The following is a 16,856-nucleotide window of genomic DNA, read 5'->3' on the forward strand; positions in this document are numbered from 1 at the left end:
ATACAACTTTATCATATCATATCGTGAAATACTAATTTTCTAATCTATGTTTTAAAATCAAACAATACTGACGTATACAAAATTTAAAATCTTTTTCTTTGTGACGCTAATATTTTATGAGATTATCTTTTCATCATTGTCAGTTGTGCGATTTATTTCATCTGGAATCCTACGCTCTTAGAAAGTGTTGCGGTTTCGTTTGGTTATGCAATCATTGATGTGGAACATGTGTTGAAAGACGATCTTATACTGTGGTTGAACGGAATAATAAGTGACCATGGATGAAACATTGAAACATTATAATCCAAACCCGACCCTCACCACCAATCCAATATCGAAATTGTTCTTTTGGTAAGTATTTTGGTAATGATTACGTACTAACACTTTTTTTAATAGCTGGATTTCATTTATAACTAAGCGACAGTGTCAAAATTTAGGACTTAATACAATGATGCCAACAGTAATTATATAATATTGATTGAATATTTCAGTAAACATAAGAGGCAAATTGATTTATCAGTTTCAATCCAATGACAAAAGGTCATATTGGTACCTGTCATGAGCAATATGAAATGAACTTTTGCTTTGTACAGGTTGGGATTATCTGCCAAATGGTTTATAATATCCAAATGGGATATAATTTTACTGTGCTAAAAAATTTTGTTGGGTGATATCTTTAAAGGCAACAAGTTTTGGTTAACAACTTTTCTGAATTCTGGATTGTTTTAAGTTTTAATCCCTTGGAAGATGCTGATTTTCATAGGAATCAATCTAGCAACTTCTTCATTTTCTGAAAGGCAGTGTCTGCGCAACCCCGCATGCAAGGACAAGTAGCCAAATTGGCATTCGTAGGCTACGCGTACCCGATTATGGTTTTAAAATTAAATGTCATCGGAGCGGGAATGACACGTGAAATATAAACGCAAATTATCGGTAATTTGCGGATTTTGTGAATTCAGTGAAGAGAATGGAAAATAATATTTTTTTATTTGTATTTATTAGTTAAAAATACATATTAAACATTGCAAATTAGATGCACACTAAAGAAATAAAACTGTACAGTCCATGTAAATGAAAACATGATAAAAAATTAGAAATTAAATGTAAATGCACATTGAAAGAATAAAATTATACTGATTTAAAAAAAAAAATATGTAAAAACTCGAGTGTGAAAATAATTTTCTAGTAAAAGTAAGTAAGTAAGTAATTTTTATTGAAATAAAGTCCAGACATTTGACTATCATCAAATGACAATTACAAATGAACATATACATACCAGTGTTTACACAATAGAACGAAATTATAAAACAACAATACTTTGAACAGAACAAATGCGAAACAGAAACCAAAATTTTCAGTCAGGGGTACTACTTTATTTACTTGAAGTATATATAAGTTAATTTGTAGGATACTTATACAAGTGTATTTTATTTACTTGTATAAGTAAATTATTTTTTGGCCTAGTTATGTCCCTTAGACATTCAGATTTTTTTACTTATACAAGTAAAAAAGTCATCCTATCTTCTATTCTTGAATTCTTAGAACTTCTTTGCTCTAACAGAATTTTGAATTGTCTGTCCTTTGCAGATGTCTTTAACTTAATAATTTAAATGTAATTTCATGGACAATGAAAATCTCATTTGTCTGTTATCTTCAGAACACTGCTCATTTACAAGCCTCCAAGGAGCAATTTTTGATGGCCTTGAGCAAATACTTAAGATCTTTGCCCAATCAGTTTCTTTGTTGTATTAATGAGATGAAACATTGAACTATTATAAAAAATTATGAGCTAACCTGAGAAAAATTGTTAATGGCATGATTTTACATCTCAAAACTTGAGAATTTTTGTGGGATTGTTAAAAAAATTTACTTATACAAGTAAATTTTTTAGAAAATTAAGGGGAGATTATTCAAACATTATAATTAACTTATATAAGTATACTTGCCCCAACTGTTCAGGGTTCGACCTCTGCGGTTGTATCAAGCTGCCCCCAGCGGAGCATTTTATTGAAATCTAGGTTGCTGCTTAATATCAAGTCTATATCTTTATAATATTTGTGTAGTAGATCAACTTAAGGGAAATTGAAAAAAGAAACTGATGTGATTAATTATTGTAAAGGAAATACATAAAACTTTCCCCTAGAAATAGTTGGTGTTTACGTGGCTATAAAATTATTTTCTACATGTAATTGAACTGTCCCATTGAATAAATACATAGGAGAGGATGTTTGTAATTTTTTTACCAGTATGACGAAAGGACATTTGCTCTCCAAACATTATAAACTTGAATACACCTGAAATAAATTGACCGTTTACCTGTAAACAAAACCAAATTTACCAGGGTCAAGGCTGGAAGATTTTCACACAAGTTCTTTGAAAGTTGTCCTGTACTGACCACACAATCATTATCAGAAACATTTTATTCAGGTAATCGATAGATAAAAACAACATTTCTATGGATGGTACATTCAAATTTTGCCTTAAATCCTTCAAGCAGATTTTATACTATTCACATTTCATGGATTTAAAAGAAGAAACTTATATTCCTCTTGTGCTTTTCGATCGTTTTGGAAAGCCAGAGGAACTCTACCATCATAGCAAGTTTATATTAACTCTTTCACTATTTGTGAAGACCAAATTTATTTGATTTTTTAACCACCTGCTGTTCATGTGCATGTTGACTTTGAAGAAAGAGTCTTGGTTGTTATAATGAATGAATACACTTTGTGATTACTAAAGATTAATCTTTTTTTATTACGAACAGTAATGTCAATGATTTTAAAAGTACAATGGTTACGTGAATTTATCACGATTCACGAGTTGATTTTTTTGTCAATCACGATTCACAGAAAATAAATTTCCATGATCACGGATCACGAAAATATAAAAAAAAAAAAATCTGTAGAAAAACGGATCACGATAGCGAAAATGCGCCGATCACGAAGAATGAAAATAACCCATCAGGCCCCCCATTAAAGAAAGAAAAAGACAACTTTAAGCTGAATATAAATATATGGATGTACTGTGTTTTGGATATAAAAGTATTTTTAAACATTTAACCTGTCCTATATATCAAAAAGTGCAAATGTTCTGTATAGGTAAATACAGTAGATATTGTTATCAGTGGAGTTAGTTCAATGGGAACTTTAAATTTCTCCTTGAAAAAAAATCATTCATTGATTAATTTTCATGTACATGCAGCTCTACCAAAAAAAATTCCTTGTGATAGAAATGCCTGTATTACTGAATAGTTTTTACTGAATAAAAGAATCTGGTAAATTTTTTGATGCTCAATACAAGTTTTCATCTACAATGTAGAAAAAAAACTGTAATCATAACATTAGGAATCATGCTTTTGTGAAGTTCTAAATTTCTAATGTAAATTACACTGAGCAGCATAATGTTTTATTTCTCTTTAAATATTTTATTTTATTTTGTAACATGTAATTGACAGTAATAATAGAAAATGATGTAATTTCTTTTGATAAAGAAAGTCCTTTACATATAGAATAATGGCATTTCTAATTTTGATACTGACTTTATCAGCAAGAATATCAAGCGATCCCTCTAGGATGTGATGATATTCAATCAAGCTGATGAAGTCTGTATAAAAAAATAAAATTCCAGTATTCTTTTTATCTGCAATTTGTCTTAACAATATGTTTTTTGGTTGAGAATATGAAATGAAATAAATTAGTTATTTCAAATTATTTTTACACAAACAAAAAGTTGTGATAGTCATATTGTTGTTCGGTTGTATGAATGAAGCCGCATGTATTTCATTGATAAATAGACATAGATGGACATGTTATAAAGGTTAAATAAAGTAACGAAGTTGAAGAGCATTGAGGACCCAAATATGTATAATATATGATGTAGTTGTTGGCCCTTTGTCAATATTTTTGGGGGAAATGGAAATAGTTTCTTTTTCATGTGTATGATTTTAATCTGACAATTCGGACAAATGGTTTATTGCAATGGGGCTAATCTTTTATTAAGAAATATTTAGGTGAAAATCATTCTGTTGGATGTGCACTTTGTATGTTTACTAGTTCTTGGCATAAACTTTCCAGCATGTTACTTTGGATATGGACTAGGAAATTATTGAACAAACAATAACTTATGCACTTTAATTTGATAAATTATCATATTTATATATAATTAGTACTTAGAACTATTTTTACTTATTATGAAATAATTATAAGTTTAGTAACACTTGACATAATAACTAATTTACAAATAGTAATTCGATATAAGTATATTTATATGTGTGATGCAAATTGGGAAAACAAAAGTGAAAGATGAATCATTGCTGCTGCATTATTTAGATCCAACTGTTCCCATTGTGGAACTTAGTAGCTAGTGTTCCTTATGCCATAATGCACTGTGATATGTTCTCCATGCAGTAATGTTTAAACTAAGTAGATGTACAATGTAGCAAACAGCTGAAACTACAAGGAAAGGTTAAGGGTTAAGGATCACAGGGTTCATACACTACAGAAAAGAAAGAAAATGGTTAACTATCAACATGTAGACTGCCAAAGTAAGAAAGCAAGTCATTATAAGCAGAATTATACATAAAATATGCCTATATATATCTATTAAAGTACAATATTAAATATCAGTGATGACTATAAAGCTTAAAGCATTATGGTATCCTGGTCTAGAACAAAAGATTAAAAGAAATTACACAAAAATAACCTTAGAGCCATATATCAATGTCTAGGTGTTGTAAGGTGACCAGTCTTCATAACTCTTAAATCGACTTTAATTTAAACTTTAAGATTTCCACTCTTTGGTAGAATATTATGAAATATTTGTCCTACCTACATGTACATTGTACCTACCCAAGAATAAAATCTTAAGTCAGGAGAGGTGAAACCTACATGTACATTGTATACGTACAATGTACCTATCCAAAGTATAAAATCTTAAGTCAGGAGATGGGAAACCTACATGTACATTGTACCTACCCAAGTATAAAATCTTAAGTCAGGAGATGGGAAACCTACATGTACATTGTACCTACCCAAAGTATAAAATCTTAAGTCAGGAGATGGGAAACCTACATGTACATTGAACCTACCCAAAGTATAAAATCTTAAGTCAGGAGATGGGAAACCTACATGTACATTGTACCTACCCAAAGTATAAAATCTAAGTCAGGAGAGGGGAAACCTACATGTACATTGTACCTACCCAAAGTATAAGATCTTGAGTCAGGAGAGGGGAAACCTACATGTACATTGTACCTACCCAAAGTATAAAGTCTTAAGTCAGGAGAGGGGAAACCTACATGTACATTGTACCTACCCAAAGTATAAGATCTTGAGTCAGGAGAGGGGAACCTACATGTACATTGTACCTACCCAAAGTATAAAATCTAAGTCAGGAGAGGGGAAACTAACATGTACATTGTACCTACCCAAAGTATAAAATCTAAGTCGGGAGAGGGGAAACAAAGAATATTTTATTAATAATTAGAATTTAGCCTTGCATGTAAAGGGAAGATTAAAAAAAAAAAATTAAATGTTTGTTTTTTCTGACTTTCATGACACTTATTAATACCAGTTACCTGGTAACCAATTGTTTTATTTATTCAAACACCTGTCATACATGTAGTTTGTTTGTTGGTAGCCTTGAATACAAAATTTCAAATGATTGCATATCTTAAAATTCCAATGACCATAGATAGTAGTCAGTCAAAACATTGTTTGTTTATACACTATTTAGAGTGTCCTAGACACATTAGCTAATTAAACAATGTATGAATGTAACATTGACCAGACCTGTTATCATGGTCATTGTGGTTGGTCTAAGTGATAATGACGATTTTAGATATAATGATAATTTACAGCCAATTTCAATCAAATTCCAATTGATTTCCTTCCTCAAATCCTTTTATACAGATTTTGACAGTTATGTATTTATAATGATGTTTGTTTCACAATGATCTGATTATTATTATACGACCGCAAAAAAATTTTGTGGTCGTATATTGGTATGACGTTGGCGTCGTCGTCGTCGTCGTCGTCCGGCGTCGTCGTCGTCGTCCGGCGTCGTCGTCCGAATACATATTGGTTTTCGCACTCTAACTTTAGTTTAAGTGAATGGATCTTTTTGAAATTTGACCATAAGGTTAAATACCACAAAAGGAAGGTTGGGATTGATTTTGGGGGTTATGGTACCAACAGTTAAGGAATTAGGGGCCAAAAAGGGGCCAAAAATGAGCATTTTCTAGTTTCCAGACAATAACTGTGGAACGGTGTATGGATCTCTCTGAAATTATACTACAAGTTTCCATACCACAAAGGGATGGTTAGGATTTGCTTTGGGGGGTTATGGCTCAAACCGTTTAGGAATTAGGGGCAAAAAAGGGGGAAAAACAAGGTTGTCCTTGTTAATGGACAAATACTTTAGTACAAAACATAATTTAAAGCAGTGTAAGGGAGATAAATCAAATACATCATTGAAATTATCTCCCTTACACTGCTTTTAAATTATGTATAAAGTAATGGTTAATGAACAATAAAGATAATCTAAAACAGTGTAAGGGAGGTAATCCAAATACAATGTTTTGGTTACTTCCCTTACACTGCTTTTAAATTATGTTTAAAGAAATGCATATTTATAAAGGAAGACCAGTAAAAATATCTGCAAATGTTTTCATCTTTTTTTTTTACAAAAAAATCCATATGAAAGATTTGACACTATATTTTTATTAATTCTATTATAAAATAGATTAAGTTAGCACTATGGTAAATTTAAATGGGTAATTATGGTTGCCAACTCCATTGGAAATTTGAATTGAGATTATGACCATATCTTGAGGGAAAGAATTTTTTTGGGGGAAAAAGGGGGGGGGGGATAAAAAGAAATTGTGGGGGGCCAATTTTTTCTCATTTCAGATTTCAGAAATTAAAAAGAATTATTCTTCAAATATTATTTTTTTTTCAAATTTTAAATATTGAAAAATTTCAAGAAGTAATCTTTAATTACACAGTATGGCGCATTAGATTTGTAAAATCTTTGATCACATTTATTTATTTGTTATGCCGAATCTAACAGTGTATTTAGATTTTTAATTTTGGGTCCAGTTTTCAAATTGGTCTACATTAATGTCCAAAGGGTCCAAAATTAAACTTTGTTTGATTTTAGCAAAAATTGAATATATGAGGTTCTTTGATATGCTGAATCTAAACATGTATTTAGATTTTTGATTTTTGGCCCAGTTTTCAAGTTGGTCCAAATTGGGGTCCAAAATTAAACTTTGTTTGATTTCAACAAAAATTGAATATATAGGGTTCTTTGATATGCTGAATCTAACCATGTATTTAGATTTTTTATTTGTGGACCCCGTTATCTAATTGGTTCATATTGAGGTCAAAAGGGTCCAAAATTAAACTTTGTTTGATTTCATCTAAAATTGAATTATTGGGGTTCTTTGATATTCCAAATCTAACCGTGTATTTAGGTTTTTAATTTTGGGTCCTGTTTTTTAAATTGGTCTACATTGAGGTCCAAAGGGTCCAAAATTAAACTTAGTTTGATTTTAACAAAAATTGAATTCTTGGGGTTCTTTGATTTGCTGAATCTAAACATGTGTTTAGATTTTTGATTATGGGCCCAGTTTTCAAGTTGGTCCAAGATAGGGTCCAGTATTTAAACTTTGTTTGATTTCAACAAAAATTGAATATATGGGGTTCTTTGATATGCTGAATCTAAACATGTATTTAGATTTTTGATTATGGGCCCAGTTTTCAAGTTGGTCCAAATTGGGGTCCAAAATTAAACTTTGTTTGATTTCAACAAAAATTGAATATATGAGGTTCTTTGATATGCTGAATCTAACCATGTATTTAGATTTTTTATTTGTAGGCCCCGCTATCAAATTGGTTCATATTGAGGTCAAAAGGGTCCAAAGTTAAACTTTGTTTGATTTCATCGAAAATTGAATTATTGGGGTTCTTTGATATGCCAAATCTAACCGTGTTTTTAGATTTTTAATTTGGGTCCCATTTTTTAAATTGGTCTTCATTGAGGTCCAAAGGGTCCAAAATTAAACTTAGTTTGATTTTAACAAAAATTGAATTCTTGGGGTTCTTTGATATGCTGAATCTAAACATGTGTTTAGATTTTTGATTATGGGCCCAGTTTTCAAGTTGGTCCAAGTTGGGGTCCAAAATTAAACTTTTTTTGATTTCAACAAAAATTGAATATATGGGGTTCTTTGATATGCTGAATCTAACCATGAATTTAGAATTTTTATTTGTGGGCCCCGCTATCAAATTGGTTTATATTGAGGTCAAAAGGGTCCAAAATTAAACTTTGTTTGATTTCATCAAAAATTGAATTATTGGGGTTCTTTGATATTTCAAATCTAACCGTGTATTTAGATTTTTAATTTTAAGTCCCGTTTTTTAAATTGGTCTACATTAAGGTCCAAAGGGTCCAAAATTAAACTTAGTTTGATTTTAGCAAAAATTGAATTCTTGGGGTTCTTTGATATGCTGAATCTAAACATGTGTTTAGATTTTTGATTATGGGCCCAGTTTTCAAGTTTGTCCAAGTTGGGGTCCAAAATTAAACTTTGTTTGATTTTAACAAAAATTGAATATATGGGGTTCTTTGATATGCTGATTCTAACCATGTATTTTGATTTTGGACATTGGACCATAATAGGTAAATTAAAAAAAATTCAAGTTCTTAGACCACATTCTTTCTGTGTCAGAAACCTATGCTGTGTCAAATATTTAATAACAATCCAAATTCAGAGCTGTATCAAGCTTGAATGTTGTGTCCATACTTGCCCCAACTGTTCAGGGTTCGACCTCTGCGGTCGTATCAAGCTGTGCCCCAGCGAAGCATTTTATTTTACATCATTAAAACGGAAATATATGTATCAACAACATATAATTTATTAGTAAGAAAAATCTATGGATTGATAATTGGAGATTTGATGATTTTAAAACAATGTTTTAACTGATTTATGTGCTTATTATACAATTGTTCATCTATTTTGATAGAATTCATTCAGTAATATTTCCTACATGTAAAATTAACAGGGAACAGTTCTAAACTTTGTTAATTGCCATCCTGTTAGACAGGTTTTGACAGTTATGATTTGTACTTTTAAAGTTTGAAAAGCAAATGTCCTAGACATTATTGAAGCTGCAACTTAATTATGTATGTTTTAACTTAAAAGCTATGTCCCCTGTGTCAGGAGAATATCTTCATATTTACAGTTTGCACGAAGAGAACATTTAGTATCCCAAAATTGAATTGTTAGTATTTAGCACAATCAGCCTTCACCAAAACACATCCATACATGTGACCCCAGAAAAGCCTATGAACTTACAGGCCTAGGTTTGTTATGACTGTTACTCAGACACTTTATAGGTACAAAAGAATCAAATTATGGAAAAATATTTTCAACTTATTACTATCCACGGCGGTCACTGATATATTATATAGAGACTCTCTATATAATATATCAGTGACCGCCGTGGATAGTAAACTTGGAATTGATAGTAAATAGCAAATACACTTTATTTATAGTATATTTATGTTTATAATATACAGAAAAACGCCAAAATAATTGAAATTAACAGACAAAAAAAATAGCACACTTTGGAAAAAAGGGGGAGGGCTAAAAAAAATTGTCCTGTCCCAAAGTACCTATGACTTTTGATACCTTTCCTGAAATTCTCCAGTCATAAAATCTTTTACAAAAATACATCCTACTACAGTTTACATACTTTCAACCACGCTCTAAATGCCCGCGATTTCGCGGGTGTGTTCTAGTACTGATAATTTGTGTGGAGGGCATTGGCTGTGGGGTGTTAGAGATTACTAGCCAAAGATTCTTTAATTTAGTACACATGTGCATCACAGATTTTTATAGCATATATATATAATTAATATTGATACAGTAGACAAAAAGGAAATATAGGTTAAGAAAGTAATTAATTTTTTTTACATTATTTCTTTTTTTGGTACTCATATGAACTCATAGAAGAAATGAATTGGATGTGTTTAAACTAATCAAGATAGATCATGTAGATAATTTGGCATCAAGACATGATACTTATGAGACATGAATCATTTCAATGTTACTAGCTCCTTGTTACATAATATTTTAAAATCATAATCAGAATTACTCTTTTGAAAAGAAGAATCAACAAGAAACAAGTGCATATAAATTCAAATTTATTGATAATACAGATAGAGTGTTGAGGGTGTTTAAGTTTGATAAAATTAAAAAAAAAAAAAAAAAAAAACCAAAACAACAACTCTCAGATTTCCCGTTCTGACAGTGCAAATTATTTTTCTTTGACAGGTGCTTGACAGTTTCCAGTAAAACATTAGTGAATTCTTTGACAGATCTTGGCAATTGAAATACTTGCTTACAGCTATTAAAAAATTCTTTGCTTTTAAAAATATCATTTAATGATAAAGAAATCTTTTTCTTGTCCCATACTGCTGTGTTTTGACTGACTTTTATTGTGTAATGTCCCTTGTGGTAGATTTGGCTTTGGCTTTAGTTCAAGTATTTTGTAGATTAATTTATCATCAAAACTTTTCTGGGTTAAATAAACCTTGATCCATGACACACTCAGTAATTAGTCTGATATAAATCACAAACCAGTAATAAGTAAAAGCCTATAACCATTGTCTTGTAAGTTTAGGTGAATGAATTTTGCTATTAGGAAAATATTTAAAGCCTATAAAATGTGACTTTTTGGAAAGTTTGCTATAGCTTGCTATAGCAATATACTTTCCTATGGCATCGGCCTCAAACCGGAAGTTGGTCAGACTTACAAACATATCAGGAATGTTCCTTATGAGGTGTTTACTAATTGTTTGTACTTTATAGTCGATCTCTCATCCAAGGAGGCCGCCAGCCGGGGACTTAGTTTAACATAGGACCCTACCGGAAATATATACAAAAGTCTTCTTTTAGATCCATCAACTAAGATGGCCACCAGCAGGGGGACTTAGTTTAACATAGGACCCTATGGGTAATACATACAAATGTCTTCTTCTAGAGAACCACTGAACTGAATGAAACCAAACATAGCAGGAATGTTCCTTATGAGGTGGTGACCAAGTGTTGTTACTTTGTTGCCGATCCCTCCTCCAAGATGCCTGCCATCAGAGGACTTATAATTAGTTTAACATACATGTAGGACCCTATGGGAAATACATACAAATTTCTTCTTCTAGAGAATCACTGAATGGAATGAAATCAAACATGGCATGAATGTTCCTAATGAGGTGCTGACCAAGTGTTGTAACTTTGTAGCCGATCCATCATCCAAGATGGCTGCCAGCCAGGGACTTAGCTTAACATAGGACACTATGGGAAATACATACAAATGTCTTCTTCTAGAGAACCACTGAATGGAATGAAACCAAACATAGCAGGAATGTTCCTTATGAGGTGGTGACTGAGTGTTGTTACTTTGTAGCCTATCCCTCATCCAAGATGGCTGGCAGCAGGGGACTTAGTTTAACATAGGACCCTATGGGAAATATATACAAATGTCTTCTAAATAATCGCTAAATAGATTTAACCCAAACATGGTATGTATGTTTCTTATGATGTGCTGACAAAGAATTGTTACTACGTTGCTTATCTGTTATCCAAGAATGCTGCCAGCAGGAGACTTAGTTATAGGAATTACATGAAAATGTTATTTTCTAAACAACCACTGAATGGAATGAAACCAAACATGGGATGAATGTTCCTTATGAGGTGCTGACAAAGTGTTATAACTTTGTTGTGGTTTTGTCATCCAATTTACCTTCAGAAAGGGGCTTAGTATATAACCCTATAACTTAGTTTCAATACAAACCAATGTCATCTGATAAATAGATTGAAACCAGTTATGGTATGAATGTTCCTTATGAGGTGTAGACCAAGTTTTGTACTAGTAAATATTGAGGCTACAATGTACCTTGACATTTTGCATTTTACATGTTCAAATAATCTAATTAAAACCAGTTGAGCAATTCAGGCTCTCATGAGCCTCTAGTTCCGTATTTCACTGATAAGTTACGGTACTAAGGTTTTTTTTCGCAGTTAACATTTACATTCAGCCTTGGAATAGATTTTTAGACATCAATCTTCATGTTTCGAAACTAGGAAATAAGCTTGACTTCTTCAAGATCAAAAGATGGCATCTGTACTAAAAGTTCTTTTTTTTACCACTTTTTCTGTATTTTACTAATTTAAATAGAATTAGTTTTTGGCAAACAACATTACAATTTTACACTAACAGCAGCAATTGCCATGATTGCTGGCAAGACATAGGCTTCTGATAAACCTTTTTACAAATTTTTCATATTCAGTAACATACTTTTTGTCTCAAGAAATTCATAGTATCAATGCACTATTCAAAAAGTAAACAATCAACAAGTATTAAGTTGAGCCTAAATTATTATTTTGAGTTGTGTTCTGCTGTGTGCATGTAAATTATAATGTTCTAAGCTAAATGTTTTTGAGGTATCTTTAGCTATAGATAACATGTCACAAGTCTTTAGGGTTATGACCCTCATACATGTTATATGCCTTAATTTGCAACAAGTGTCCTTACATTGTTTGACCCTTTTCTAGGTCCTACTTAACTAACTTTTTTTGCAAGAAAACAACATTGTACAGTCAGCCAGTTGAACCATTTGATCAATTTGTTTGAATTGTAAAAAATATTCAGGCTAGGGAAATTTTGTGTTGGATGGGGTTGGATTTAAATTCTGCCTCAGCTTTGACCTACCTATGGCAGGAGTAATAGCCATGCTAAAAATGTTTTGGCACCAAGGTTTATTTGTCATCTTTTGCTTTTGATTCTTAAGCAAAAGTGGAGATAATAAATGTCTGGTCGTAATTCATTATTTCCAAATTTTAATTACTTAAGCAGGATCCCTGCAGGTGGTCTTCATTTTCACATTTGGCAAGAAAAAAAACTGTAGATAAAAAAATTGGGGTTATCAGATCATTTGGATCATGTTCCTACAGTGTTACCAACCAAAGTTCAATGTTTCACATTATTATTTAGATGTAAAATGTGTTAAGTTATACTGTAATTTACTGGTATTTAAACTGTCTTTAAAAAAAATAATCACAGACTGCCAAAGTAAGTGATACTTGCTGATAACAATAATTCAATACTCTTTGATGTACTCTAAAACAATATATTTTGGCAATAAGTTTTTATAACTGATACAGGTAAGATTCTAAAGACCTCAGATAATTCAATTTATGGTCCCCCGCGCAACACGTTGCGGGGGACATAGAAATACCAGGCGTCCATCTGTCCGTCTCTCCAGTCTTGTTAGCGCTCTCACATGTACAATTTGATCTTGCCAGATTTTTATGAAACTTATATCATAGGTTTATATCAGCAATGTAATGGACGAGTTCAAAAATCAGTCTCAATCAATTATTTTCAAAAGAGTTATGCCCCTTGGAAACATTAATTATATGGAAAATTGCATCGTTAGCGCTCTCATTTGTTTTAATTCTTGCCAGATTTTTATGACACTTATATCATAGGTTAATATTAGCAATGTCTTGGACGAGTTGCAAAATCAGTGCCGATCAATTATTTTTAAAAGAGTTATGCCTCATGGAAACATTAATTATATGGAAAATTGCATTGTTAGCATTCTCATGTGTTCAAATTCTTGCCAGATTTTCAGCTCACCTGGCCCGAAGGGCCAAGTGAGCTTTTCTCATCATCTCAAAAAAAATTTTGGGATCGTATAATGGTATGATGTCGTCGTCATCCTCTGCATCGTCGTCTGAAGACACATTGGTTTCCAGGCAATAACTTTAGTTTAAGTTAATGGATCTCTATGAAATTTTTTAAGAAGGTATAATACCACATAAGGAAGGTTGGGATTGATTTTGGGGATGATGGTCCGAACCGTTTAGGAATTAGGGGCCCAAAAGGGGCCCAAAACAAGCATTTTTCTAGTTTCAGGATAATAACTTGTGTATAAGTATTTCGATTGCTCTGAAATTGTACCACAATGTTTGATACCAAAAGTAGAAGGTTGGGATTCATTTTAGGGGTTATGGGGCCGACAGTTTAGGAATGAAGGGCTAAAAAGTGGCCAAAAACAAGCATTTTTCTAGTTTCATGACAATAACTTGTGTGTAAGTGTAAGGATCTCTCTGACATTGTATCACAAGGTTCCATATCACAAAGGGAATGCTGGGATTGATTTTGGGGGTAATTGCCTCAAAATTTTAGGAATAAGGGGCCAAAAAGGGGCAAAAAACAAGCATTTTTCTAGTTTCATGACGATAACTTGTGTGTAAGTGTATGGATCTTTATGAAATTGTACTACAAGGTTCCATATCACAAAGGGAAAGCTGGAATTGAGTTTGGGGGTAATTGCCCAAAACGTTTAAGAATAAGGGGCCAAAAATAAGCATTTTTCTAGTTTCCAGACAATAACTTGTGTTCAGGTGTATGGATCTCTCTGAAATTGTACTGCAAGTTACCATACCACAAAGGGAAGGCTGGGATTGAGTTTGGGGGTTATTCCCTCAAAATTTTAGGAATTGGGGGCCATAAAAGGGCAAAAAAAGAAGAATTTTTCTAGTTTCAGGACAATAACTTGTGTGTAAGTGTATGGATCTTTATGAAATTGTACTGCAAGGTTCCTTATCACAAAGGGAAAGCTGGGTTTGAGTTTGGGGGTAATTGCCCTAAACATGTAGGAATTTGGGGCCAAAAAGGGGCCAAAAAACAAGCATTTTTCAAGTTTCCAGACAATAACTTGTGTTCAAGTGTATGGATCTCTCTGAAATTGTACTGCAAGGTACCATACCACAAAGGGTAGGCTGGGATTGAGTTTGGGGGTGATGATTCATAAGGGGGTTCAAAAAATTTGGAGGGGGGATTTTTTTTTCATTTTTTTTTAAGGGATTCATATTTTTTCTTCGAAATTTTCAAATTTCGAAGTTTTGAAAAGTTTCAAGAAGAAATCTTCAATCGACAGTATTGCGCAATATATTTGTAAGATCTTTGACCACATTTATTTTGTGTCAGAAACCTATATTATGTCAAAAATTTGATCACAATCCAAATTCAGACAGTATCAAGCTTGAATATTGTGTCCAAATTTGCCCCAACTGTTCAGGGTTCGACCTCTGCAGTCGTATCAGGATGCGCTCAGCGAAGCATTTTATTACATTTTGAACTTCTTCTAGAGAACCATTGAATGGAATGAAACCAAACATGGCATGAATGTTCCTTATGAGGTGCTGACCAAGTGTTGTTACTTTGAAGCCGATCCATCATCCAAGATGGCCGCCAGCAGGGGACTTAGTTTAACATAGGACTCTATGGGAAATACATACAAATGTCTTCTCTTAGAGAACTTCTGAATGGAATGAAACCAAACATGGCATGAATGGTCCTTATGAAGTGCTGACCAAGTGTTGTTACTTTGAAGCCGATCCATCATCCAAGATGGCCGCCAGTGGGGGACTTAGTTTAACATAGGACTCTATGGGAAATACATACAAATGTCTTCTTTTAGAGAACCACTGAATGGATTGAAACCAAACATGGCATGAATGTTCCTTATGAGGTGCTGACCAAGTGTTGTTACTTTGAAGTCGATCCATCATCCAAGATGGCCGCCAGCGGGGGACTTAGTTTAACATAGGACCCTATGGGAAATACATACAAATGTCTTCTTTTAGAGAACCACTGAATGGAATGAAACCAAACATGGCATGAATGTTTCCTATGAGGTGCTGACCAAGTGTTGTTACTTTGAAGCTGATCCATCATCCAAGATGGCAGCCTGCGGGGGACTTAGTTTAACATAGGACCCTATGGGAAATATTTACAAATGTCTTCTTTTAGAGAACCACTGAATGGAATGAAACCAAACATGGCATGAATGTTCCTTATGATGTGCTGACCAAGTGTTGTTACTTTGTAGCCGATCCATCATCCAAGATGGCCGCCAGCGGGAGACTTAGTTTAACATAGGACCCTATGGGAAATACATGTACATACAAATGTCTTCTTTTAAAGAACCACTGAATGGAATGAAACCAAACATGGAATAAATGTTCCTTTTGAGGTGCTGACCAAGTGTTGTTACTTTGAAGCCAATCCATCATTCAAGATGGCCGCCAGCGGTGGACTTAGTTTAACATAGGACCCTATGGGAAATACATATGAATGTCTTCTTTTAGAGAACCACTGAATGGAATGGAACCAAACATAGCATAAATGTTCCTTATGAAGTTGTGACCAAGTGTTGTTACTTTGAAGCCGATCCATCATCCAAGATGGCCACCAGCTGGGGACAGTGTTTAACAAAGGACCCTATGGACAATACATACAAATGTCTTCTTTTAGAGAACCACTGAATGGAATGAAACCAAATATGACATGAATGTTCCTTATGAGGTGGTGACTGAGTGTTGCTACTTTGTTGCTGATTTACTGTTAGAGATGGCCACCAGGATTTTTTTATTAAATTACAGGGCCAATATTAAACCAAATTTGGCCTCACTCATTATTAGGGTATCTGTTATGATTTTAATCAATTTTACATGATTTCCAAAACCAAAGTAGAATCAGGTGAGCGACACAGGTTCTTGAGAGCCTCTAGTTATGAAACTTATACCATAGGTTTATATCAGCAATGTCTTGGATGAGTTCGAAAAATCAGTCCAGATCGATTATTTTTATACGACCGCAAAAAAATTTTGTGGTCGTATATTGGTATGACGTTGGCGTCGTCGTCCGGCGTCGTCGTCCGAAGACACATTGGTTTTCGCACTCTAACTTTAGTTTAAGTGAATGGATCTTTTTGAAATT

At 33.0% G+C, this 16,856-nt stretch overlaps 1 protein-coding gene across 1 annotated transcript in view; it reads left to right on the forward strand.

Moving 5' to 3' along the window:
- The first annotated feature begins 146 nt into the window (after window positions 1-146).
- Window positions 147-16,856, forward strand: part of LOC127698724 (ATP-binding cassette sub-family C member 4-like) — a 170,000-nt gene continuing 153,290 nt past the window's right edge. Inside the window, exon 1 of the mRNA XM_052202348.1 lies at window positions 147-351. Within this exon, the coding sequence (XP_052058308.1) occupies window positions 278-351 (74 nt within the window). The 5' untranslated portion in view covers window positions 147-277. The remainder of the gene's footprint in view (window positions 352-16,856) is intronic.

Source organism: Mytilus californianus, unplaced genomic scaffold (genome assembly GCF_021869535.1).
Source record: "Mytilus californianus isolate M0D057914Y unplaced genomic scaffold, xbMytCali1.0.p SCAF_4, whole genome shotgun sequence".
Classification (NCBI taxonomy): Eukaryota; Metazoa; Mollusca; class Bivalvia; order Mytilida; family Mytilidae; genus Mytilus; species Mytilus californianus.